Source organism: Trematomus bernacchii, unplaced genomic scaffold, assembly GCF_902827165.1.
Source record: "Trematomus bernacchii unplaced genomic scaffold, fTreBer1.1, whole genome shotgun sequence".
NCBI lineage: Eukaryota > Metazoa > Chordata > Actinopteri > Perciformes > Nototheniidae > Trematomus > Trematomus bernacchii.
In genome coordinates this window covers 2,740,867-2,767,537 of record NW_022988043.1, presented here as the reverse complement: position 1 = coordinate 2,767,537, position 26,671 = coordinate 2,740,867, and the positions used below count along the sequence as shown (strand labels likewise).

The 26,671-nt window shown below is 42.6% G+C and overlaps 1 protein-coding gene across 1 annotated transcript in view; it reads left to right on the top strand.

The window, feature by feature from the left end:
* Nucleotides 1-26,573, top strand: part of ncor2 (nuclear receptor corepressor 2) — a 99,369-nt gene extending 72,796 nt beyond the window's left edge. Inside the window, 26 exon segments of the mRNA XM_034118309.1 lie at nt 970-1,017; nt 1,354-1,518; nt 3,269-3,405; nt 3,568-3,667; nt 3,798-3,908; nt 4,742-4,845; nt 8,822-8,972; nt 9,775-9,924; nt 10,067-10,159; nt 10,828-11,027; nt 11,115-11,460; nt 11,558-11,761; nt 13,050-13,301; nt 15,691-15,843; nt 15,935-16,183; nt 16,520-16,706; nt 16,823-17,108; nt 17,110-17,314; nt 19,315-19,445; nt 20,112-20,284; nt 21,178-21,309; nt 21,809-21,951; nt 22,044-22,097; nt 22,658-22,846; nt 23,152-23,331; nt 23,564-26,573. Of these exon segments, the coding sequence (XP_033974200.1) occupies nt 970-1,017; nt 1,354-1,518; nt 3,269-3,405; nt 3,568-3,667; nt 3,798-3,908; nt 4,742-4,845; nt 8,822-8,972; nt 9,775-9,924; nt 10,067-10,159; nt 10,828-11,027; nt 11,115-11,460; nt 11,558-11,761; nt 13,050-13,301; nt 15,691-15,843; nt 15,935-16,183; nt 16,520-16,706; nt 16,823-17,108; nt 17,110-17,314; nt 19,315-19,445; nt 20,112-20,284; nt 21,178-21,309; nt 21,809-21,951; nt 22,044-22,097; nt 22,658-22,846; nt 23,152-23,331; nt 23,564-23,754 (4,334 nt within the window). The 3' untranslated portion in view covers nt 23,755-26,573.
* Nucleotides 26,574-26,671: the final 98 nt, after the last annotated feature.

Below are 26,671 nucleotides of genomic sequence, written 5' to 3'. Positions count from 1 at the left end.
AAAGTGTAAATGTGACCCGCTCTATCGAAATCAGTCGGAAGTCGCAACGGCTCATTTCAAAATAAACGTGGATTTGCGTAAAAAACTATTTTTTCGGGGTTCGGGTGTTTTGTTTGATTTTAAATAAACAAAGTCTTGGCTTTCAGAATATGAAACTTTTATTTCCAAAATCACACGATAAATACATTTGTGAAGCTTGTGAAGGGAAGATGACCGGCACCTCTCGCTCGCAATCTGCTCTTCCGTAGCGCAGCCCCCCCTCCCTCCGGCTGAAATTATGAATGTAAGGCATATAGTAATCATAGATAACACGGCAGGGTCCGTTACAGTTTGTTTTCATCTGATTTCAATTAAACAAAGTCTTGGCTTTCAGAATATTAAACTTGTTTCGGCAAATTTAGATGATAAATACAACTATGAAGCTTGTAACGGCATATTTACAAGTGGAGAACGGAGTAACTTAACGTCACAGCAAGCATAACAACAGCCGGTGTTTCTCCTGAGTGTTTTCCCCGGGAAACAAACACAATATACACAAACGCAAAAATACACAAACACACACACACACATACACACACACTCGCGAGCTTCCCCCAGACCAGTAATCCAAACGGAAATATTTTCCCTCCGGACTATTTTGATCATTTGCTCCGCTAATAATCAATCAGATCGATGGATTCCAGAGAAGAGGAAACTTTGAAGGCCTTTTTCTCAAAATGATGACTCGGTGACAGTCATTATATAATGTGACATATTTTGCTTAATATTTGGAGTACAAAAACAATCTTGATATCATTAGAAAGCTAGGAATCTCCTCTTTCCAACAGTGTATCCAAGTCAAAATGTGTCTTCGGGTCAATGCGACTGATTTCGATAGAGCAGGTCACAAATGTAGTTAGCACATGTTTCTGTGTGAGAGAGAACAATCTGTGAGGTGCGATGATCTGTGGTGTGTTTGTGTCCCTTCAGAGCTGGAAGGCAACGAGAGGTGGTTACTGACCCTCCTGCAGGGATTAAGTAGGTTCACCCCTTGCCACACCATTCCCTTTTATTTAATAACACCTTAACCACACTGCAGGGTGATCACCTCCTCTGTTAGATTTACTGTGTGTACAATAAATTAAGCAGACGCTTGATGTGTATGCTGGCGTGTTAATTCAGTGTTGATATCACCCTGGCTGGGATGAGGCTTGAGGGGTTTTCTTTGCTCACAGACAACAATGACATTGGTGTTGATGACAATTGTTGTTGTTGACATCAGTGAGTGGCGGCTGAAGGACGGCTTATTAGATTAGGGGAGGTCTATCTGAATGTTGTTGCTTTTAGTTCTGACTTTGTGTGTTGTTCTTTCAGAAAAATCCCGGTCTTTCTCTCCGCACGGTGAAGTTAAGAAGCAGGCGATGGGCCCCGACGACCTGAGGACCTCCAACATGGGTCGTCCGGTTCTCTCCCCCTATCCCATGTCCCCACGAGACATGGTCAAGATCAGTCACGACCAGCACCTGCTCCACTTCAACTGTGAGTCCTCTAATCTGTCCCCAGTTTGTTTTTCCAGCTATTTAAGGCCCAGGCTCCACGGGAACGCATACGGCAAAACGCATAGGATTAACGCAAACGCAATCGCCAAAAAGCTTCCGTCCACACGCAATATACACCGGATTGTGTCTTCCCACACGAGACAGCTCCGTTTAGATCCAACCGCTGGAAAGGCTGCAGTACATATGCCGAGCCTGTACGTGGAGCTGTAACTTCCTCCACAAAAGCAGCGAAGAAGAATGGTTGTCATGGCTGCACTTCTGTTTATTCTGCGCGGTGGGGGCCGAGGGAACCGGGCAGAGTTTTTCACCGGTCAACGTGTGTTAAAGTTTAAATCTTCCGGACAAAATTATAAAATTGCCGGTCAAAGGTCTTCTTTGTTATTTATTGAGCTTTAAAACAAATGAATAACGACGATATAATGATATATGATAATAAAATACACAGAGCCTGTCTCTTTTTCCTCTCTTCTCACAGCGTCAGTGTCTGTCTCATGCAGCAGCTGATCCTGTAATGAGTGACCCGACAGTAAAAATAAACATATTTATAACTAGTTTAGGTAGTTTGAGAGGTAATTAAAATAGCTAAGGGTGGTGATCTGACTTGAAGTGTGTGTTTTGCTCCCGCTGCATCACAGCGGGAGGAGCTGCGTGTCTCCGTCCTGTCAGATTAGACTTCACTCGCGTTTATGTCCATATCGAGATAAAGATAAATAATCTGAATTCAGTGTGCAGTGTACTTTTGCGGGGGTGAGCAGCAGAGGCGGGGAGAGGCGGGGCTATTGCGTCGTCATTATCAGAAACGGATGACCGTATAGGCTACCACACGGCCCCGTTGGACCCCCCAGAGCGCTCCGTTCCCAGATCTATCCACCTTTGGACCCGTTGTCGTTTGCAGGGTCCGTTTCTATCGTTCCGTTACGGCGTCGTCGAGCTTAAAGGGCTATACGCAAGAGAAATATGCGGATACAACCCGTTTTCGTTCCCGTGGGGCCTGGGCCTAAGATTGCGTCTTCGTCTTCGTCTTTTATTATTAAGTCTACAACAAGTGAATTTTTGTTTATTTTTATTTTTAGTAGGGACAAGTTCAGATTCACTTCAGAAACACTTTTTGTTATATTTCATGGAATGCTCTTAACTTCCCGATAGCAATGAATACATTAAATGCTTTGACAATAAATACATAACAACATTTCATCTGTGGAAGCCGTAGTACTGTAAAAAGCACGACCAATTAAAATAACTGGATGGCCTACCTGCCTGTCAGCCTTCCATCTCGTGGACAAACTTATCTCGTGCCCTCATTGGTCATGTGCGCGTTTGTATGTGTTGGAGGAGGGGCTCTGTAAGGAAGTCTGAAGGAAGGGGCAGATTATTTTCGGCTGCGTAGTTTCAAATTCTAGCGCACTCGAGCTGGTTTCTCCATTTTTACCTAACCTACCTTTAAGTCAAAATGTTTCATATTTTATCTTGTCAAAAATTTGCTATTTTAGTTATCCGATTATATTGAACTTTCAGTCAATCTAGTCGAGCGAAAATGTAATTTTAGTCAAATTTATTTCACATAACATTTTCTTTAAAAAACTTTCTTTAACATTTTATCAGGCGAAAAACAGGGGTTGATTGATTAAGACTTCAGCTTTGATACAAACATTTTTTTTTACTTTGAACAAAGCCTCCACTTCTCTCTGCCAAAACTAAAATCAAATCTCATAATCACTTCTGTCCTCCAGCGTTCCAGCAAACAGGCCACCCCTCACTGCCTAATCTGCCACAGGACAGTGGAAGGCTAGCAGCAATGAGACCCCTCACGATGCCTGATCCCCCTCCTCTTATTTCCTCCTCCAAGCCAGGAGGCTCCATCACACAGGTATAGCACAACACAAATTAATCTAAGGCTTTTAGAAAAAGTCATAGTTGGCAAACAGCAATTACCTTAAAAAACATGTAATCTTAAATCAATATACAGGCATGGAAAATACAAAAGACAATACAAATAAAACACCATTATGACCAAATCCTTGTCTTCCAGGGCACTCCAGTGCAGCTGCACAGCCCTGCTCATGGGCTGGACCACGGGAAGATGACCCCCACACAGATGGGGTTGTCTTGGATGGATCAGAGGAAAGTGGGTGAGTAAAATTGTGCAGTGGGAACAATTAATTTTAATTTGTATTTCCTGCAAGTTGCCATCAACTTTGTGATGAGCATAGACATGTCTCCTCATTACTGTCCCTTGTTTCCAACTCTTTCTCTATCCAGGCGGTCCTTTCCCCGTGATAAAGCAGGAACAGTTGTCTCCTCGCAGCTCTTCCTCTCAAGCTGACAACATGTCAACCCAGGGGTCGCCTCACGATGGTGCCTCTGGACGTGGTGGGTGGCTCACCTTGTCTTATCTTGTTCTATTTGATTTCTATATACAGTAAACTGGTATTGAGGCGTTGCTCCTGCATTTGTCCTTTTCCTGTTTAGTGGGTAAAGATTATCAAAGAATCTTGGAAAATATCACTTCATAAAAGATTTATTTGAAACGGATTACATCTTTGCTATCAAGGAAGATGCCATACGCCCTGGAATAACAAAGTCAAATCATGAGTTTTCCCACATGTTTAGTTCAGCACTGTCATGCTGAAAAGATTAACCTCCTCGGCATGACAGTGACCTGAGGCACACACACAGCATGGACCACACTGGGAGGGACTTTGGGAGAGTCCCTGAATGTACTTGACTGGCCCAGGCTGAAGTTAAATCTCACTTGAAAATCGGGAGTTGAGTTTAGTGAAGCTCATCTAATCTGCAAGAGCTTGAGAGGATGTGAAGAATGGGAGAAACTGCCCAGATTCATGTGTTCAGAACTAGTAAATGCTAACTAGAGAATATACAAAGCTTTAATTCCTGTCAGTGGTGCTTCAACACAGTTTTCCCAGATACATTTGGAGAAGTTAATTTAGCCACGCTTTCACTCTTACATACATAGATAGTGTTTGGACAAAACATTTGAATCATTAATAATACTCTAAATTCATTTAAGATTGCGAAACGTGATTGATACAAGCTGTTGTATTTGCTTTGATTCCAGCAATGATCGCATGCTTTTGGCCAAACATGCAGAACATTTTGCAACTTCTATTCCCAATAATTGTTTACATTGTACTCCACTTTAACTTATTTTAATGATGATTTGTTTTGACTTGCTCTCTTCACAGGTTCTATTCCAGCAGTTCAGGGTGGTAGTATCACTAAGGGCATCCCAGGGACCAGAATGCATCAGGATTCCCCAATCTCCTACCGAGGGGGATCCATTACTCAGGTGAGCTTGATGAAAAAAGATGTACTCATTGTCAGAATCAGAATACCTTTATTAGTCCCACGGAGGGGACATTTGTTACAGCAGGAAAAAGAGCCACATGTTAAGCATTAACAAAAGTTATGATATAATAAAATATATAATAAAAAATAAAAAGTTACATAATTAAAAAAAATACACATCCTGTAACAGTTCTTAGGATTTAGCAGCAGGTATATATTACACAGTTATTAACGGCATCTATATATATTGCACATCTAGCACATATTGCACATAGGTGGTTGGTATTTAACAGCAGCAAGTTACACAATCTACAAAATACACACCTTGTAACAGTTCTAAGGATTTAGCAGCAAGGTATATATTACACAGTTATTAACGGCTTTTATATATTGCACATATAGCACATAGTTTGTTGGTATTTATCAGCAAGGGGTGATATAGTCTGTTGTGGTGTGTGTGTGTGTGTGTGTGGGGGGGGGGGGGGGGGGGGGGTCAACTAGGGGCTGTGTTGTCACCATCATTCTACACTAATCTGTGATCCAGCCTTACAAAAACAAAATTTTCAATGCAGTGTTAAAGCAGTTTTCTCTCAAACTTGCTGCACAAGAAAGGGATAAACCATTAGGGCAATGGTGTGTAAAACATGATAACAGACAGTTAAAGCATTATCTAAAAACCTCAATAAAGGCTTTGTATGTAGAACAAAATGAAAGTTGGTACAGCCCTAGTACAAAACAGGTGTGAGGATATATGCCAGTCTAGTTGTTTCTCTCAATGAAATCCTAGTAAAGAAGTACATTTTTGTACTTTTTGGTTAGTTTGTCCTTGACGTTTCCCTTCAAGATATTCCTCGGCTGCTAGTTTGATGATGGGAACCATGATCCAAACATAATACCTCACACTTGGTTTTTACTCTCACTGTAACAGAATCTCCCAAATGTGAAGTTCTTTGTCTCTCTGTTGTGTGTGGCAATCCTTGAATGTCATTTGTTAAGAGTATTCTGCTGACAGTGTTCACATTTGAGTAGTGCATTACGACAGAAAACGTTTCTCTTCCCCTTTTGTTTGAATAACCCCTAAATAACCTCTGAAATTGATTGAAATAGGTCAGTTTTGTTAAATGAGCAGCTGTAATTGAGCTATTATGTAGGTTTAGGAGATACTTTTGGTTATATTACAAATGATATGATATTGCCAAGTGTTTCTTCTCTGGTCAAATGTATTTCTATCTCTGAAGGCTGATGGCTGTAAATAGTGAACTGAAACTGACTCTATTAAACTGTGTTAGGGTTCATGATAGTAGCAGCTTAAACGGCTGGTACATAGACAACCCACAGTCGTAGTTGTTCACTTCCACACCTTTTTCTGATAGTTAAAACTCGTCATGAACAAATCTATTCTGTCACTTGAACCCTGCCCACACCGTTTAAAACCTTACCTGTTAAACAATCACCTTTGTGTTACTGGGCTTTGATTTGTGTACTTATGACTCAGCAGCAGCTGCTCTCTCTTTTATCATAAGAACCACAGTGCAGAAATGACCCTGGCAAGGTTGCAAAATTCCAGGAATATGCAAGAAAGAAACGTTCCATTAGAATTAACAGGAATGTATTGAAATTAACAGGAAGTGAATATCAGGGTTATTCGTTAGAGGCAGGCTGTAGTAAACATGTCACATGCAGATAGAAACTAATCCTTAAACATTTCATTAGCAGAGATAATCCATGTGTTTGAAAAAGGAATGGATGGATTTGTCAAACAAATACAGTGTGAACTGTGGTGAGTTAGCTGGCTAGCCTTTTAAGCAAGGTACTAAACATGTTATTTTAAAATGTGGTATGGCAAGTTGTGATCTGCAAACAGAGATTTAAAATAACAACCCATTATCAATCAGGTTTTTCAACAAAGAATAAATGGTTATAGTTTTAAAACGATATGGTATAGCTGTTATATGGCAGTGTTTCCCATACATTGATTCATTTGTGGTGGGCCGCCACAAGTAAATATCGTCCACCACAAATAGATCTCATAAAAAAAAATGTTTTGCATTTTTTTTTTTTTTTTTTGGTCTAATGGATAGCGAGGTGGGCTGATGATCGGAAGGTTGCGAGTTCAAATCCCGCCTGGAACACAACCACTAGTGTGCCCTTGAGTAAGGCACTTAGCCCTCAGTTACTCCAGGGAGAATGTCCCTGTAATTGGTCATTGTAAGTCGCTTTGGAATAAGGCGTCTGCTAAATGCCTAAATTGTACATTATATTTTTGGGAGAATAAACCCCACAGATCCTCAACTCCGGTATGTCTCACTCATTAACAACGCAACACAGAGCAACAAGAACGTTGTCTGCTACAGTAGCCAAGAACTCGCATGTATTTTGTTATTTGAGGGGGTGGTGGACCCAAATAGGTTAAGGGGCCTTTGGCTTTTCTTGCCGGGGGGGAGGGGGGGGTGCGGTGCCCCCACAAATAGAATCAAATTCTGTGGGAAACACTGTATGGTAACAGCTAGCTAGAAAAAACTAGCAGAAGATGTTACCAAATTAAACACTGTGGGTCATATCATACAAATCATTACCATATATTCAATTGAATAATCCAATCAACACTTGCATGGTCAGACTGTGCATTAGTTTGAGCTGCACATGGGAGAATGAACTGTGCAATGCAATGGGTTGTAATGTATTGAATTCCTATTAAATGGGATGCTGGCAAATTATGTTTATATGTGATGGGAGAGCTGAGCGCAGTGCATATAATCCCGTAATAAACAACCTGTTTAATCATGAGATTTTCCTAATTAATTGTGCTGGAAATGTAGCTAACATTTTCTGACCCGTTGCAACCCTACACCCTAGCATCTGGTACACACTGTACTGCGTCTGTTCCCTATTTAATGTATCTATTTTCTCTAGACTCTTGTCTGAAGTCATTGATATGCACACTGTAATATCACATCCAACTGGCCTACAAGGGAAAACAAGTGTTGAGGGGCCTGTTATCCACCATGATGGATTAGTATGGAGAAGGTGAAAGCGATAAAGCATGATCGTTACCGTTGTCGAGGGACAGCTCATTTCTTGGTTTAGCTTGCAGCTAGATTATAACTCAGATAAGTTGCACTTTCTTTGGGAGTACATGAGGACTGCTCTGGTCCGTGCTACCTGATCCTGTAAACATAACCATACTGGCCTGGCCTTCAACCTTCAGCTGTGTCTTCTTGGAAAAGCTGCAACCAAAAGACAAGAAATGTGATCTCAGGCACACTGTGTCTCTCAGGCACACTGTGTCTCCCACTCACCGCCCACCGCTCTCTAACAGTTTAGACATGTGACTCATACTCGGGGTACGAGTGATGTGACTCAAGGTTTTAACAAAGCCTCCTGTCGTATATTGTTACACCTCCGCTTCTTCATAGAGTACTACTTTGTTTTTCACAGCTGTTTGTTTTTGTTTATTTATTTATTTGGATCACTGTAATCTCTCACCATTGTACCATCACTCTTTCTGGGGCACAAACAATTCAAGAAACAGAATACATGTTTTGCAACACAGGATGCATTACAGTCGGCTCCAATTGCATCCGAGTCTACATTCCTGAAAGAAGGAAAACAAATATAATTGCCTGTCACCTACATTGGTCATCCAGACCATAATAGTGTTGTTGATTTAAACTGCACTGTGACTTATTCAAAGCTATTTCCAGCTGTTATCTTAACTCATTTTATTAGGGGCCTTTATGACAGAAATATCATCTTTATTTTATTAAATAGCTATACAACAGTGACTGTTCTCATACCATTTATTTTGTGGAGTTTGCTTTGCTAGCAGCCAGCCTGTGCATGATGCTGCCAGAGGAGGCAAGTTCAAGTGCATTTGCAGAAAATAAGACTTGATTGTGTGTGACTTTTAAAGGTGGTTCCAACAGAAATAGGTCTGTAAATGGCTAATTGTCAGGGCCGTCCTCTTTTCTTAACAGGGGACACCGGCTGATGTGCTGTATAAGGGAACCATTACCCGTCTGATCAGTGAGGACAGCGCCTGCCGAGCTGAGAGGGAACGGGATGAGGCGATATCTAAAGGCCATGTGGTTTACGAGGGTATCAGTGGACACATTCTCACATATGACCGTGAGTACATCAACTTGGCTGCAGTATGTTTTATGCCATGGCCAAGCATTACTTTCATTTTGTATAAGATCAGGTACAAGCCCAACAAATCACAGAGTTCTAACTTGACCTTAACTTTGAATCATAACTGAACCTCGGCAGGGATCAAGGGGATCCGTATAATCTGTTATTTATTTATCAAAAAGCTTGAATTTGTGTTAAAATGTTTTAAATCAATCTTTCAAAAGTCTTAAAAAGAATGTCCTTACTTTTCAATTTAACATCTCAACATCTATGTTTGAAATAACATTCAAATAAATTGCATTCTACAGCATACATGAAGACAGAATGCTTCCAGCACTCCACATGAGGAAGTGAAAATACAATTCAATTGGCTATTCACACAATATTTTGCTGCATTGCTGAAACCGGTTCCAGGCAATACATACCAGTCACAGTGTATTTTGTACATGATTTTAAACTATAAGATAATTGATTTTCATAATTCAAATCAAATCAAGTTTTATTTATATAGCACATTTTTAAACGATTTTTGGTCGAGCCAAAGTGCTGTACATATAATAAAAATACCCTACAGTAAAGACACTTTACAGCAAATACAGCAGCACAGTTTGTGCAGAATATCAGTATGAGAAAACACATAATTGTGAAGTTAGTCTAAAGTTCAATACTGAGTGGGCTTTAAAAAGTCTTAAACATTCTTTAAAGTGTAGGAAACCTGCTTTGAGTCATTGAGTGAGTACTATCCCTTAACTAAGAGGTATCATTAAACAAATTCTATTTGCATCTCTGTCTTTTGCAGGCCCACCTTCTCAGAGCATTAAAGATGAAGGCAGAGGCCCCGGGCAATCTGCAGAACTTCTGGGTCTGAAGCGTCCTTATGACATTATGGAGGGAGGCATCTCCAGAGGACTGCCTATGAGGGATTCACTGTCTGCTGCCACCTGTGAAGGTGAGAGACCAACCTTATCACTCTGTCACTCCCACAGAGAGAAAGTAAAACCATGGTTCTACCCTTCGTTTAATGACAACTCTCATTATTGATGAATTAATTGACCATAGTCTAACATCTCACTATTCCTCATCCTGCTCAGGTCTGATTGGTCGAGCCATGCCTCATGACAGGGACAGTCCACACCACCAACATTACAAAGATGCTCATCACATCCGTGGCTCAATCTCACAAGGTAAGAAGACTCCTCAATATAAAACATATTGCCTCCCTCCATATATATATATTTTTTTCTTATGATCGGAGACTTTTTTTCTTCAAGTTAATTCCTCTCTGTGTTTTTGTTAGAAATCATCATCTAGTCTAAATGTAATCGCCAACTAAATATTGTTTTTCAAAATAACACAAAAGGGTTGAGAAAAGTCTATCCAAATGTTAAAGCAGATTGAATTGTTTTCTTTGTGTGCATTATTTGTGTTTTCCCTGAACATACTAGCTTATTTTGCTCCCACTTCATCAGACTGCCCTCCCAGTGCTCAGTCAGCAGAGCTTCAATGAAAGATAGCCTTTTTTCTCGTTTGCTTTCAAGAAGCAGATTGTGCCAGCTTACCAGAACTCACCCGCTGGCAGGAGTACTTTCATGTTGATATTCATGTTTATCTGATACCAGTAAAGTGGGATAACCATCTTGTCTCATCTTGCCAAGAGATAGAAGTAGATGCTCTCAGGACCCCTGCTGGTTCAACTGAGCTGATATAACCCAATCAAAATCTTTCTTCATGTCTCTCGTGTCTTTCATGTCTTTCTCTACTCCACTCTTCCAAAAAAGAAAAGAAAATGCTGCCCACTCTTGCTTGAAGAAAAACAAAATATTGACATGATTTAAAAAAAAATCTTTTTAAGGTATACCTCGTCATCTAGACTCTCAGGATGGCTACCTGAGGAGAGAAGCTAAGCAGATGAAGAGAGAGAACTCCCCACCCCGCGGGCCCGGGTCTCTTTCGGACCCAATGAAGGGCTCCATGGTGCCGACAGTGAAGGAGGCAGGGCGCTCCATCCACCTCATTCCCAGGGAGCCTGGCAAGGAGGGCATCATAGCACAGGTACAAACACTATGATAACTCATGCAGAGGCTTTCCTTAATGTTTGGCATCCTCTATGCTTTACTGATCATTTCCTGTTGGGTTCAGGGAACACCCATGAAGCAGGAGCCATCCGGTTCAGGGAAGCGTCACGATGTCCGCTCCATCATAGCCAGTTCACCACGTTCCTACCACAACCCAGCCTCACACCTGGAGATGCGGGCTGAAAGGGGCCGCTACGAAGAGGCGCCAAAAGGCCGGCCCAGCGCCGTTGTCAGTACAGCTAGCAGTATCGCTCGCTCTTCTCCCCTTACCCTGGGGTCAGAGCAGGGAGGCAAGTCCCATCATAGTCCAGGGGGCTACGAGGACAAAGCCGCCTTAAGGGCCCCTTACCCCGGGCCTTCGCACCGTGGCTCCCCTCTGTCCAGGGAGGCAAGCCAAAGGCAACATGATGGTGGGTCTAAGTCAACACAATACTTTGGAATAACATAGGTCACCCTTCACCTCACCAAAGCTGTAGATTTAATTATTTTTCCTTGTTTTTCTTTAAGGTTCAAGTAAGAATCCGACGCAGGAGCGCAAATCCACACCGACCCCCAGAGAGATGAATGCCACCAAATCACCGCTCCAAGGTGTTCCAGATCAGCAGACCTACGAGCGCCTGCTGCAGGGTCTAGGTGCTGCAGACGTGTACCGTCAAATCCCCATAGCCTTCGACCCTGCATCGCTGCCCCGGGGCATCCCCATTGACCCAGGTACAGACACAACTTAGATGGAAAACAATGTTCTTGTGACCAGAGGCCTGTACTAGTCATATTACAAGAGAAAGGAAATACAGAAAAACTGCCATTGCAGGAAAGACGGCCGGCAAAAATCAACTGACTGTGTGAACGTGAAAATTAATAGAATATCACCTCCCATCTTCAGAGCAATCTGACTATTATAACATTAGAGTTAAGAAAGCTTACTTAAATATCTGCCACAAGTTAACATAATAACCGGATCAGAGTAACATTACGTACAGTCCGCGGCACTGAGTGCAGACGTCGATGTGTGTGCCATTATCATTCATATCATATCACATCATAATGTATCATATATTTCCTTATTTGAGTCAGCTTCTTGAGCCGTATCTGGCCGTGCAACACTCACAGTGTCACATACTGTATGCAGAAGTATTATTTTAAGCAACACATTAAGTTGACGAAACACTCGAGTCAAATGTAATTAAAGTCAGATCCACTCGTATCTTGGACGGGGCAGTGATATCATAAACCTGTTAATGTATGCATTCAAACACTTTTTCTGTTACCAGCTATATTCACCTTGCAGGTGCAGCTATGTGGCTTTTATCCTGGATAAAGTGTTTAAGTCATGGATGTTTAAAGTTTAACTTCTTCATATTTGACTAATATTAAAGTTCACTTTTCTTCAGGAAGTATGACGCTGCGCTGTCAATGCACTTCTCCATGTTTGTGATTGGTCAAATGTTGCTAACCCCGCCCCTTTTATGTGAACGCGCACATAACTAGATGGGGCAAAGCTGGCTTGAGTTAACAAGTTGATAACCAGTGTCGTAGGACTGTTTAGCGAGAGCGCGTTTGTTTTGGATTAGGTAAGCCGGGTAACTCAAACATATCCAGGTTATGTTGAACCGGCTTCGTAGTACAGGCCTCTGATCAGGCTTCTGCTATAACAAGTTTGAGCTTTCTTGTCCCTGTCTGTCCCTGTTTATAAAAAAACATCTCTCCTTTAATTGAGACCTATGTGCTGTTGCAGTCAGAGTACCGTTGTACAGCACGTGCCACGTAGTCAAAAAAAGGAAAATAAATAACAGATTCTTGCAAAAATGTTCCCAGTCTGACATTTGAAAGTAGACAAAGAAAGGTATTACTTAGGCCTAGTCTGTACACGGCCACACACTCATGAGAAAACATCTATTCAATACAAATAAGTGGATATAGCTGTATGGCCTGTAATCATTTGGATTTCAAATGACAGACATTTCCTGACAGACTTTTTTTTTTAACTCTTCATACACAGCGGCCTACTACTTGCCTCGCCACCTAGCGCCCAACCCAGCGTACCCTCACCCCTACCCCTACCTCATCCGTGGCTTTCCCGACACAACGGCCCTGGAGAACCGCCAGACGCTGCTCAACGACTACATCACCTCGCAGCAGATGCACCAGTGGCCTGCAGCGGCTGCCATGGCCGCCCAGCGCTCTGACCTGCTGAGGGGCCTCACCCCTCGAGACCAGCCCCTTCAGATGCCCTACTCTCAAGCCCCACGTGGTAAGGATAACTGACGTGACAACACCTACTGACATTTGAGTCTTAGGTTGTCTTCACTCTCAAAATCTATTTGTTTTAGTTGAACTTAAGACTATCCCAGCACAAACATAAAGATGGAGTTTGCTGGGAGCTGAAACCATTGTTAAGAAACAGCATGTTGCCTGAATAATTGAAATAACAGAATCACCTGTAAGATGAAATATAAAGGATGAAACATGAATGGCCCACATGACCAAGTATCTACCTCTGCAATTCTGGTGGATAATGGATTACTAGATTGCTTTTTTAGATCACACTTCTATATCTATTATATATTTTGTATTATATCCATCTTATACCTTATCTATTCTTATTTAGCTGCAAGTTCTATGCCAAGCTTTGGTGGCCTTTTTCTGGTAAGCAATTGTGGGGAACACTTAAAAGATGCTGGAGGAGGGAGCATTGTGAATTATGGGACAGTTGGTTGTCGTCAGTGTTCACTGAGTCATTTATCTATGGGCTCAGAACAGTCTCATAATACACACATGCACACAGAAGGATTCACACTTATGTTTTTCAATGCACACACAAATGTGTTCCGTTTCATATACATGTAAATAAAATCCAAATACAGAAAAAAGTTTTACATATGTATTTTTGATCCTCACATATTTGTTTTCCGTTTAAAACCGCTGCACCTACAAACACAAACCGCTTTCTGTGCATGGATCGCTGTGCATTCGTGTGTGGCTTTTTTGAGACTCAATTCGTACTTGTAATTTTTTCTATCTATAGCCAATCAGATGTCTCCTCAATTCTAAGCCAATCACATGAGCGCGCCCCCACGGGGGTAGATTTCTTGCGTTCATGACGTAGCGCTTCATTTTGCGCTGTCCGGAGCTGACAGGTCCATGGAGCCTGCCTGCAGGCGCTAATCTCAGGACACTTCCACTCTCAGTACATTGCCACTTTCCGAACAGGAAATGCACGCAGATACAAGCCTTTATATTGTTAAGGTACAGTGCCACTTTCCGAACCATTAATGAATGCTTGTGTACATAAAAACGGCAGGCAAAACCGTTTTAAATGTGTGTTTCCTGTATGGCGAATACAGCTGCTTTATTTATGTCTGTATGAAGTTGTTGTGAGTGTGGAGGGAGCAGCTACAGGTTAGCTTAGCCTAATCGATCAGTGCACTACGAAGCCAGTGCTAAACAGTGAACTGTCAATGGGGGGAGCCCCGCCGGTCATTATCGGCCGATATTCACTCTTAATAGTTTGATCGGTGCTCTCTATAAAGGCCGATCAGGAGAGCTGGATCTGATCGATATGGACATAAGTGTGAGTGAAGTTTTAGCAAGCAGCATGAGAAACTGACGGGCTGTCAGGAGAGAGGGAGGGAGAGAGGAAAAAAAGAGATGATCCTTACTCCCGTGTTATTAGCCATATCCGGTCATAGTCCGGTAATTACCTGCTAACGGAAACTCTGCTACACAATTCTTATTATTATTCTTATTATTATTGAAACATGACCGGTAAGTTTCAAATTTGTCCGGCAAAATTCAATTCTGTCTGCGGAAACCCTGCTCCGGACAGCGCAAAATGCGTATATGAAGTGTCATGAACGCAAGAAATCATACCCTCGTGGGGGCGCGCTCATGTGATTGGCTTAGAATTGAGGAGACATCTGATTGGCGATAGATAGAAAAAATTACAAGTACGAATCGGGTGACCGTCAGGGGAGTCTCAAAAAAGCCACACACGAATGCACAGCGATCCATGCACAGAAAGCGGTTTGTGTTTGTAGGTTCAGGGGATTTAAACGGAAAACAAATATGTGAGGATCAAAAATACATATATAAAATGTATATGAAACGGAACACATTTGTGTGTGCATTGAAAAACACAAGTGTGGATCCGGAAATACAAGTGTGAATCCTTTTGCGGATCATGAAATACAAGTGTGAATCCTTCTGTGTGCATGTGTGTATTATGAGACTGTTCTGAGCCCATATTTATCGGGCTAAGCGCCAAATAAATCAACTTGCAACAGCAGTTATCATCCATTTGTCCTTTTAATAAGTAAACAATTTAATTGAAAGATTAATATATACAAATAACATGGACAACAATAGCAAGTATTTATAGGAACATGACTTGCATCATTCATCAGAGACTTGAAATGCTCAGTAAAGAAGAGGACAAGAGTCTCGCCTTCTAGTCAATCCATTATTATCAATCTTTTTGGTGTTAAACTCAAACCATATTTTTGTTTCCCTCATAATATAAGAAAAACCTCCAACCAATTGAAATAAAATATTGTGATGTGGATCAATATGGGAACTTTATTTATCCGTTACCACAACACATCCAGATCCTTCTATAACTTTCTTAAATGTGTGTCCCCTAGGAATCATCGATCTTTCTCAGGTGCCACACTTACCTGTCCTGGTCCCTCCCTCTGCAGGGGCCGCCGGCGGCCCAATGGATCGCATCACCTACATCCCCGGGGGAGCAGCCTCCTTCCCTGGCAGGCCTTACACCACCTCCCCCATCTCACCTGGTACGATTCTGTTCACAACAAAGCTGTCTCTGATAAATGTGTTGCAGTTGTGTTGTTTTTACAATAATTTGTTTTCCCTTTTTCTGTACAGTTGGCTCCGTGCACATGAACAAGATGCAAGGCGCATCTTCAGAGCGGGAGCGCGAGAGAGACCGTGAGCGTGACAGAGAGAGGGAGAGAGAGAGGGACCGGGAACGCGACCGAGAGAGAGATCGGGAAAGAGAGCGGGAGAGAGACCGAGAGAGGGAAAGGGACCGGGAGAGAGAAAGGGACAGAGACCGGGACCGAGAGAAGGGCGGGTCTATGGGGAATGTGGAGCACGCGCCCATCTGGAGACCAGGTGTGCTTTTATTTTTATGCTTACAAAGAAAGATAACATTACATTAATATGAATACAAATCAATTAAGTTTTTATTATGGACATTAATCAAACTGTAGAAGGATGACTTTACTTGCAAAATGACCATTTGTATATCAATAACTTACCCTTATGTTACCTTGAATTATGAAGGAATCTTGTCTTTTCTTGCATGCCCCAATAGTGAACAAAGAATACAACATTTGAGAGTTCTTGATGAATTAAACTAAACGGGGGCTAAGTTCAAATGAACATAAGTGTTGGGAATAAGGGAAAGATGCATTGGTAAATGAAAATGAATGTGTTTGTTCCCCTCAGGTACAGAGCACAGCTTGGCCAGCAGTAGCAGCTGCAGTGTGAGACCCTCCTCCCAACCGTACAGCCACCAGCACTCCCCCGTGTCCCCTCGCACCCAGGACAACGTGCAGCAGAGGCCGAGCGTCCTGCACAACACCGGGGGCAAGAGTCTTTCTGTCAGCGACCACTCCGGCTCCTCTGTGTTTCGGTAAACTACATTTCAGTTCTGCTGACAAAATACTGATATTTGCCTGAGCTAATTTCTCTTTTAAAAAGGATTTTGATTTTCTTGTTTACTAAGCATGTTTTTTTGTGGCCTGCCAGGTCCATGTCCTCCGGGTCGGCCCGCTACCAAGGTTACCCTGGCCACCTCCAGAGGACAGGTGTCCCCCCTGAGGCCTACCAACCTGCCATGGACTCGGGTGTAGCCAAAGAGCAGAGTCGCGATGGAGGCAAAAACAGGGGTGGTCTACCCAAGCACATGCAGGACCAGCACGGGCCCTCCAGTAAATCTGACCCCAAACTGTCCAGCCCAGGAGGGATGTACCCCGGGTCCTACAGCTCGCCTTCAGGCCGGCCCCAGCACCTGCTGCCTCACCAGTCGGATAACCCCCCCCGGCCGCGGAGAAAGTGGTACACCTAGTAGGGAAAAGACTCAAAACAAAGCGATGTCCATTCAGGAACAAGAGCTCCGAGCACTCGGTAAGACCACCATGACTGCAGCCAACTTCATAAACGCGGTTATTATGCGTCAAATTTCTTGTGAAACGGGGATGGCAGAGACGGGCTCCCTTGTTGCCAGCAGCGCCACTGATGGTAAGACGCTCTGGATCCCAGGGTCCCCCTCATCACCCAGACCCTCCCCCGTCAGTCTGTGGCCTATTGCACGCTGTGGTGGTCGGCATTATCAAATCAGCCCAATTCATTTACATTATTTTTCCTTCAATGCTATACTTTTTGGCTTTTTTTTTATTAGTTCTTCTTCACAAACTTAAAGGCCACCGAGGGTGCCCTCTGGAAAATAAGCCTGTCCTAATTGGACCTGACGGGCTGAGATTTAATAAAGGCAGTTTATTGATTATTTAATAATGACTAACATCACAACATGTTTAATTTTCCATGAAGAAGATCCTAGGTGTCCTTTAAGGTTTAATTTTAAGAAAGATGTTGGGACATTGAAGCAGAACATCCTTTGCTGCTTATTTTCATTTTCTTTTCGTACAGGATGTCTTTGTCACAGGATGTGACTCGAATTTAACATGTGGCGCCCCTCCTCCCTCCCATTCGGCTGCTTACTTTAAACTGAATATTTCACCACATTCAAGTGGGCATGACCAAAATATTTAAGGCACTTAAAAAGGCATTTCACGGCAGGAGGCTTTTATATCCCATGTTAAATGAGACTGCCTGTAATTCAAACACTTTATACATGCAGTGTCTGTACTTCACTACTGCACCTCTGTCCTGTAGATACTTCTATATGAAATACATTTCGCTGGGCACTACTTTGGACAATGACCACATGTAACCCAGGTGACTAAATTGAAAAAGAGAATCATAGTGACAGTCCCGTACATTAGAAGCGTTGAAGCCTTACCAACCACCAAACTGACTCTCCCTGGGGTCCCAGCGCGGCGGTGATGAAGAGGATGGGAAAGGGGAGGGACGTGGAAAAGTCTTTCAGCCATCCAAGGGAAGGGGGGTACTGCAGCTTCTGCCCCCCAAATCTCAGCATGTTCCTTTTTATGGTTCACTGTAATTTATGCTTTTTGTTTTTCACACATGCCACACACTCAACACATCTCTCTCAATCAAACCTCTGGGAGTTTGTCCGTCATGTGGAATGTGATTATTTTATGTTATAAAGAAATGTGTATGACGGGCCTGTAGGGAAAGTGAGACTGCATGCTGATGGGAAGCATACCTTTGAAAACAGACAAGACTGCCGCACAGACTTATTAATGTGGCCCTCTATTCAAAAACTAGTAGACAGGGCCCGAGGGAAATGCAGATTACTTAAAGCTTTTAGTTGAAATGAACTCGGAGTCTTTTTGTCATTGCTAGCTAACAACAGAAACCACATCATGCTGTCCCTTTAGGGGACTCGCCTGGGGCCCATACAGTCTGCTCTGCTCCACTTACATCATCCTCTCCTGAGATGAATACTGTAGTGCAAGAGTTGTGTAAGAAAACAAGGAAGAAAGAATAGTCTTGAAATAGGCACACAGGTTCAACAGCAATTTCACATATGTATGGGTAAACATGAATGGGTGTATCTTGAGTTAAGTTAGTATGTATAGTTTATTTTATCTTAGGATACAGTACATATATTTATATTCTTCTGGTCTCTAAGGCGTGACCTTTTTTTTTTTTAAACTTATCTTGATTGAGGAACTATTATAAATCGACTTCTTCATTTACGAGTCACTGATGCAAAACCAGTCTATTTTAGCATCATTTCTGGTCAAAGCTAGTCTTTTTTTGGTCTGCATGCAAAGAGTTCATTTTTGAATATTTCAAATATCTGAAGTAGCTTGTCACACACATTGTCATATAGTATGTTTCTGTGAAAGCTTGTCCCTTAGAGCTATCGTGTGCAGATGCTACATGAAATGTTTAATTGCACAACCCACCATTTAATCCTAATGTGTGGACAAACACTTTTTGAATCAAGCATGTTTCTCATTGGCTCAAGAACTTGAATTGTGTCACCACGGATTCAAGAGAAAACTAACTTTTACCAATGTCTGAATGTGATTTCTGGTGTGTGTGTGTGTGCGTGTGTCTGCATTGGTGTATGGGTGTCTGTTCAACAGCTCAACAGAATATGGAGACACACGGTCTGTACCGTCCCCCGTCTGAGGAGAGACTGTCTCCGGGCCAGCAGCCCTCCTCCCCCAGTGTTAAAGGCAGCCAGCGGGTGGTCACCCTGGCACAGCACATCAGTGTAAGTTCCCCACTGCAATACAAATGGCACAAAATACACAATAACAATATTTAGATCCTAATATGTATGTAGCAGGTTTCGTAAGTGGCTTGACGTGTTGAAACGTGATGGTAGTTTCAAGTCCTTATGATGCTTAATGTGTGAAAGACGGTGGTGGCCATTATATTTTCTCAAGAACCTTGAAAAGTACAATTTTGAGGAACTTTTAGTTTATTTAACAGTTTTTAGTTCCTTGCTACTTGATGGTTCTTCACTACAATACAACTGGGAAATATTGTACTCACTCTACTACATTTATTTTATAGCTTAAATCACTTTGAAAATTCTTATTCAGATTAATAATTCAAAAATATAATCAACAAATAGGTTAATAATTGTATTAAAGGTGAAGAGAAAGCTTTATTGATCTCAGTGAAATTCACAAGCCAAAATGAGGAATGAGGGTTCCAAAATGAAATCCAATTATAGTTTTTTTTGTATTACGCAGAGTGGGTAATTCTGCGGAATTAGTACTATTACTGTTTGTAAAGTAGTGTATTTGATGCCAACATTGTTTTAACCTATAACAGAGTATTTCTACACTGGTATTGCTATTTGTACTTCACTAAAGCAATGATGCAATCCAACGTTGTCCCATTTGTGATGTGGATGTGTTGACTCCAACAGGAGGTGATAACTAAAGACTACACCAGGCAGAGCCAGCAGCAGAGCTACCACGGCTCTCCTGTCCTGGACCTCACCCGCCCCCCCAGTGCCTCCCAGCTCCCCCCCACCTCACAAGAGTCGGCCCAAGGGTCCCGATATCAAGAGGCCCACTGTGGAGAACGCAACAGAGACAGGTAGGAATCAATGCGAAACATAATCATTTTGGAACAATAGAAATAACTGTTAAATGTATGGGATGGGCAATTCTTCTACATGTTCCTTATCTGATTACTTCCCTCGAATATAACACTTTGTATATCAAATAGTCGCCCTGTGTTACCTTGAATTCTTGATGAAAACTTGCTTCCATGGTGAATTAAAGGTAGGGTAAGTAAGTTCCAGTTTGAGAAACCGGCTCGAGATACACTTTTTGTTATATTCCATGGAATGCTCTTAACATCCCGATAGCAATGAATATCTTAAGTGCTTTGACAAAAATCCATAAAAAAATGTCATCTGTGGAAGCTGTGATACTGTAAAAAGTACGACCAATCATTTTAGCCGGCCCGGCTAAAATAACTGGATGGCCTACCTGCCTGTCAGCCTTCCATCTGTGCACACACTTATCTCGTGCCCTCATTGGTCATGTGCGCGTTCGTGTGTGTTGGAGGAGGGGCTCTATAAGGAAGTGGCAGATTTTCTCCGGTTGTGTATTTTCAAATTCTAGCGATCTCGAGCCGGTTTCTCAAACTTACCTACCCTACCTTTAAGAAGGAGAACAAAAAGGGAAAAGCCTTTTTACAAACTCTCACACAACTCGTGCAGAATAATGCATGTGTCTTTGCTCACTACTTCTGAAACATGCATCTTGGCAAGAACAAATGCTATTTACAATCCTTCCATTAAACAATGCTCACTATTAGAGTAGCACGCCTGCTCAAGGTCAAGACTGTTTATGCAGAAGTGTTTCAAATATTAAGATTTTAGCAGAACATGAACCTGAATGTCCATTGTTGAAACAACTGATTCATCTGTTTGTCTTATTGTAATCCTTAATGTAATGTATCTGTTTTTGTTTTCTCTGCAGGTCTCCTCAGCCCAAGACTTCCCCCATCAGTGTTTGTAACGATGGCATCGAGCCGGTGTCTCCTGCTGGAGCCAGCTCTGAACCTGAAGTCCAGGGAGGGGCGTCGTACTCCAGCGAGCAGGGGGAGCAAGGGTAACAGCGCTGTGGATTTACACACAAACGGCTACAAAACTATCTTTCAACATGTTCAGTTTATAATGGACTTAGCTTGTATGGTATTTCGATTAGCAGGGCTGAAATGTAGGATCTTTACATAGATAAGTGTTCGAATAGTTTTTTAATGCTACAAGACAGGGAACATCTATTTCAACAACATGCAAGCTTTTATACATGGACATCACTACCTTTTTCAATTCAGTCATATCGCTCAGATGTCTCTATGTTGCATTGAGGTTAAAGATGGACCTAATGGGCTTTCAGAGAAGGATGCTGATTTCATTTTTTTTTTTTAAAGGGCTCTATTTATCGTGTTTTGTTTTGCTAAGCCTCTCTTGGAAAGCTTATGGGAGGGGCTTGAAACTGAGGAAGTTTCCTGTTTAGTTCCATCGCTGCTTTTTTTTTTCAATGAAGGAAGCCTCGACAATCCCAAAGCATCAAATCTTTATCTCATTGTGTCTCTCCTCTCTTGTAGAATGGGCTCCCGCTCCCCTCCGAACACCTCGCAGCCTCCGGCTTTCTTCAGCAAGTTGACCGAGAGCACCTCGGATATTGTGAGGTCAAAGAAACAGGAGATGATTAAGAAGATGACGGTGGTGGGAAATGACGGTGATTTCAGTAAGTCTGACCTCGGCACAGGCAACAGTGCACAATTCAAAATATGAACAAATAATGGACTTTTAATTAAAAAAACCTGTTGGCACTTTCAGATGCTGGTCAACCAGGAACAGAAATCTTCAATATGCCAGCGTCAACAAATGCAGGTAATGTTTTTAAACCTCATCTACTATTATATTGATTTATAGTGAGAGAATTGCCTTTTATGACGCACAACAGTGGATGTATGCAGCATAATCTGTAGCCTAACAACCTGGACTTTACCGCATGAGTTGTTTAGTTGCAGAGCTTTACTTGCTTGAAAGAAAAACTGCTTACTACTGCAAAAGTACTTTTAACACAAGGAGCAAGCTAAATTACCCCAAAAAGGTAGCAGTTTTCCACATCCCCGCCCTTATCCTGAACATTGTTTAGCTTAATAACCTACCCGACTGCTTGTGTTTACAGTAGAGCTTTTGTACAGAAATAATTTGAGGTTCTAAGGTTGTGTGAAAGGTGGCGTTTACACAGGAAATGAACTTGACCTGCGTTATCAGATGACACAGATGAGTTCATTGCCTGGGCACTTGTGACATCTGATACTTGCAAGACTTCCGAGAGACATTCACCCCTTGGTTTATACCCCTGCACCGACGCCTGAGCAGTTACCACTCTGTGCTTCAGTCCCTCTCTCCCTCTAACCTGTGTAACACTTCCTCCTCCACAGGACCTGTGGCTCCCCGCCCCCATCCAGCTTCAGAGCAACCCGGTAACTCCATAGGCCTGGAGGCCATTATAAGAAAGGCCTTAATGGGCAAATATGACGATCAGCCTGAGGAACGCTCTCCCTCCAACCTGATGGGCTCGGGGGGGGTGCCTGCAGCCGACGGACGTGGTGAAGACTTCTTCTCACAAGGTGCAACCCCCTCAGACATTTTGTATTTTAATGTCTCCTTCACGCCAATATATTCTTGCATGTGTTGTTCTCCAAGGTGCAATTGAAGGCTTTCAATTGTTTCTGTGTTTGCCCCAGCTTTGTATCACATATTTTAGTTTCTTACAACCAAGCTGAGATCTTTAGTCAGTGACCTATTGGCTGTTAAAGGACCGCATCGCAACTGTGTCTTTTCTCTTAAAGCAACATAACATAGCTCAAAACAGAAATAGTTTGCACTGGATTGTAACACTGAGGGTTCAAGCTGTTGTGATCTTTGTGTGCAGGTGGTGGAAAGTCCTCAAAGGGCAGCGGGCGCTCTAATGGGCGCAAGGCTAAATCTCCAGGACCGGGTCTGTCGGGGGGGGAGAGACCCTCCTCCGTGTCCTCAGTCCACTCTGAGGGAGACTGCAACCGAAGGACTCCTCTAACCAACCGCGTGTGGGAGGATCGGCCTTCATCCACAGGTAGCAAACCCCCCCCTCTGAAGACTCACTATTAACTCATTGACAAATATTTGCAAGGTTATTTTTGTAACACTTGAAAAGTCAAATCTAAAATTGAGGTTTTAGATTTCAAAATGAAAACTAAGAAAACATTGTAAACTATTCTAACCTCAGTTATATGTTGTAAGGTTGCTTGGAAAGAGGAAAGTGTGCTTAACTCAGCATAACAATTCTGTCCTTCTGCCTTTTGCAGGTTCGACTCCAACTCCCTTCCCCTGTAATCCGTTGATAATGCGTTTCCCCAGCGGGACAGTGTCCGCCCCCTCCCCCTCCTCTGGTCAGCTGGGGGGCCCGGTACCGGGGCCTGGACAGGGCCGCTCCTGGGAGGAGGAGCCCAAGCCTCTGCTCATGTCTCAGTACGAGACCCTGTCTGACAGCGAGTGACCGCGAACCACAAGAATCTTCTAACAGTCAACCAACGCTCTGCTGCTGCAGACACACACACACACACACACACACACACACACACACACACACCCACACACACCTGCAAACCTACCAACACCATTCCACTCTGCATTTCCTCCTCCTCCGTCGGATCATGTCCTTCTCCTAACACACAACGAGATGCAAAGCAGCGATGAGCCGAGACACTGCTGCTCCGTGTGTTTGTGTGTGTGTGTGTGTGTGTGTGTGTGTGTGTTTATGTGTGTGTGGGTTTGCACTTACGTGTTATGCATTCACTCCAGGACTACCCTAAAGGACAAATCACTTATTTTTTGTTTTCTCTTTTTTGTTTTGACTTTACTTTACTACTTTTCCTCACTGGCCTTATCGATATAGACACATGAACCTGCACCTTCTGGGTGTTCCGCTCGGATGTGCTGACACTTGTGTGGAAGAGACCCCGGGGTCGTGTTGTTGGTCTGTCGACGGCCCCTGTGGCGCAGATCTGACCTGAGAGCAGCGGCCCCCGCATTGAGGACCCTCTGGAGTTCTCACGGTGCAGGCGGCCTGTGCTGCCACTACAAGAACACGTGCGAGGCGACGGGAGGAGAATCAACATCTCGTTTTTCTTGTTTCGGTTCTTTCTTTTGCTTCTTTAAATTCAGTCAGTCCAGTCCTGTGTTTGGAACGTGAGCTGAGACCTTTAGTACATTTTGATGGTGAACTTTTGATGGTGTCATTTTGTTGTCTATTATCTGCAATGATGTATCTTTTTTGGGGCCGGGGGGGGGGGGGGACAGAGATTGTTATGCGGGGAGGGTCATATCATTGGTTTACAGGGTAAACATGCTGTTCATTGCTGATGTCGTCATATATTGGGGGGGGGGGGGGGGATCCTGAGGAACAGCAAAGGCCTGTTGATCTCAGGCTAGGGGAGAGATGATTTGCCAGACGGATGGCACTGAAACAAGTGACACTTTCTCACTGTTTTTATATTAATCATGTCTGTGTTTGTTGAAAGTTTTTTGGATATTAAGCACTTAGTAGTCAGTCTGTTCACAATGGCATTTTTAAGATTCTGTTTCCTGGGACAGGTGCAAAATGGACTCAAGAACAGCGTATAAATCCCACTGTATCCTTTAATCTGTTTATTTTGGTCTTGCTACCGATATTCTTTATCGCTCCCACACTCAAAGCGACAATCACATTTTAGTGAACGAGGACTAAGCCGCTGCGAGCAGGTGCAGACCGACCTTAAAGCTGCTTAAAGGCGAGCTCCTCAGCATCACTTTGGAGTTTGCCTGCATTAAAGAGAGGTGAAAAAGCCATCTTTCTACAACCCTTGGTCCATGGCGGTGTCAGCTTCAGCTGGCCTGCTGCCATCCTGTCTAGGAGCTGTTGTGACGGTCTGACCTCTGACCTTTTACTGCCTAGAGGGGGAGCTGAGACCCGACTCCTCACCCTGGCAGATTTTGTACAGTTATGAGATATTCCTAGTGTTAAGTGCCATTTATTTTACATATACAGTACTGAAGTTACCAAGTGACGCACAATTTTTCTTTTAACCCCCCATGACAGTTAATACTGTCCAAGCAGGGAATTATGATAAAGCAAAACCGCAAAAGGAAAAATGTCCTCTTTTAAAAAAAAAAAACGAAAAAAAAAAAACTTTTTGTGTGCATTTTTTCTTTACTTCAAAATCCATCACAGCCTTAGCTTTTAACTGTTTCACTTATTGGATTCATCTTCAAACTGATGCTGTGTCACAGCTAACCGGGCCATGTCATGCTTCAAGTGTACTTCATTGCATCTGCTGTGTTTGTACTGTTCAGAAGAAGTGGGGGGGAGGCATTCAAAAGCATTCTGGTTGTTTTATGTAACACGAGTTGACATGTTGTCACAGTTTACTGCAGCATTGTAAAGGTCGCCCTCTGTGCAAATGATGTGTGAAATGTTTTCGGCTTGTGACTTTGCGCAACCAGGGACGAACTCTGTCCTCTGACTGAAAAACTGCGGCGATGACAGTGAGCTCGGTCAGTGGGTTTAGGAAGATTTACCTCTCCATCTCTCGCTCATTTGGTCACCGTTGATTCTCACAAACAGGACTGTTAAAGGACTACCTCCTCTTCCTCCTTCATCCCACCTGCCACACCTGCAGAAAGCTCAGCCATCTTTTCGGCCTGTTTTCATTTTCTATCAAGACTGAAGGAGGGTTTTAAATTTCAGCAGGCATGGCAGAAAAACAGCCAGGCTTTGTACATTGGTTTCTGCTCGTATATATCCACTGATGAAATTGAAGAATGTGACGGTAAACAGACTAAGCCATATCCAGCTGTTCCCTAAACTGATGTCGGACTAAAACATTGTTTTTAAAAGTATACTGAAACAAATTTTAACATGCATCCATTTGGTTCATTGTTCTTACAGTTTGTATCAATTTCCGTCACGTCACAAATCTCAAGTAATCATTCAAAACGTGAAGAGACGGAGTTCAATTCATGATGTGTTCCCTGGACTGTCAAGGGGGGGTTGGGGGGGATCGACATAAACAGTACATTGTTCAACCATTCTGTGCATAATGATTTTTTTTTATTATAACCCACTGTATAATAGCAAGGATTGTATATAAAACTGAAGAGATGTAAATATTTATGTGGCTTGCTTCAAGGTTGGTATTACAAAAAATAAAAAAATAAAATAAATATTCACATGGTTAAATTCTACATGCCCACCAGCAAGCTTTGTGGATAGCAGTGTAAAAATGAAAAACAAAAAAGACACTGCCTTAATGTTTAAATAAAAAGCTTATTGCCATTCATGGTCTCGGCGTCATGTTATTTAATGCTCTGTGTTTTCTATTGGATTTCTGCAGAGTCACACTTTTACTTTGTCCACTTAGTCATATATTGTGGAA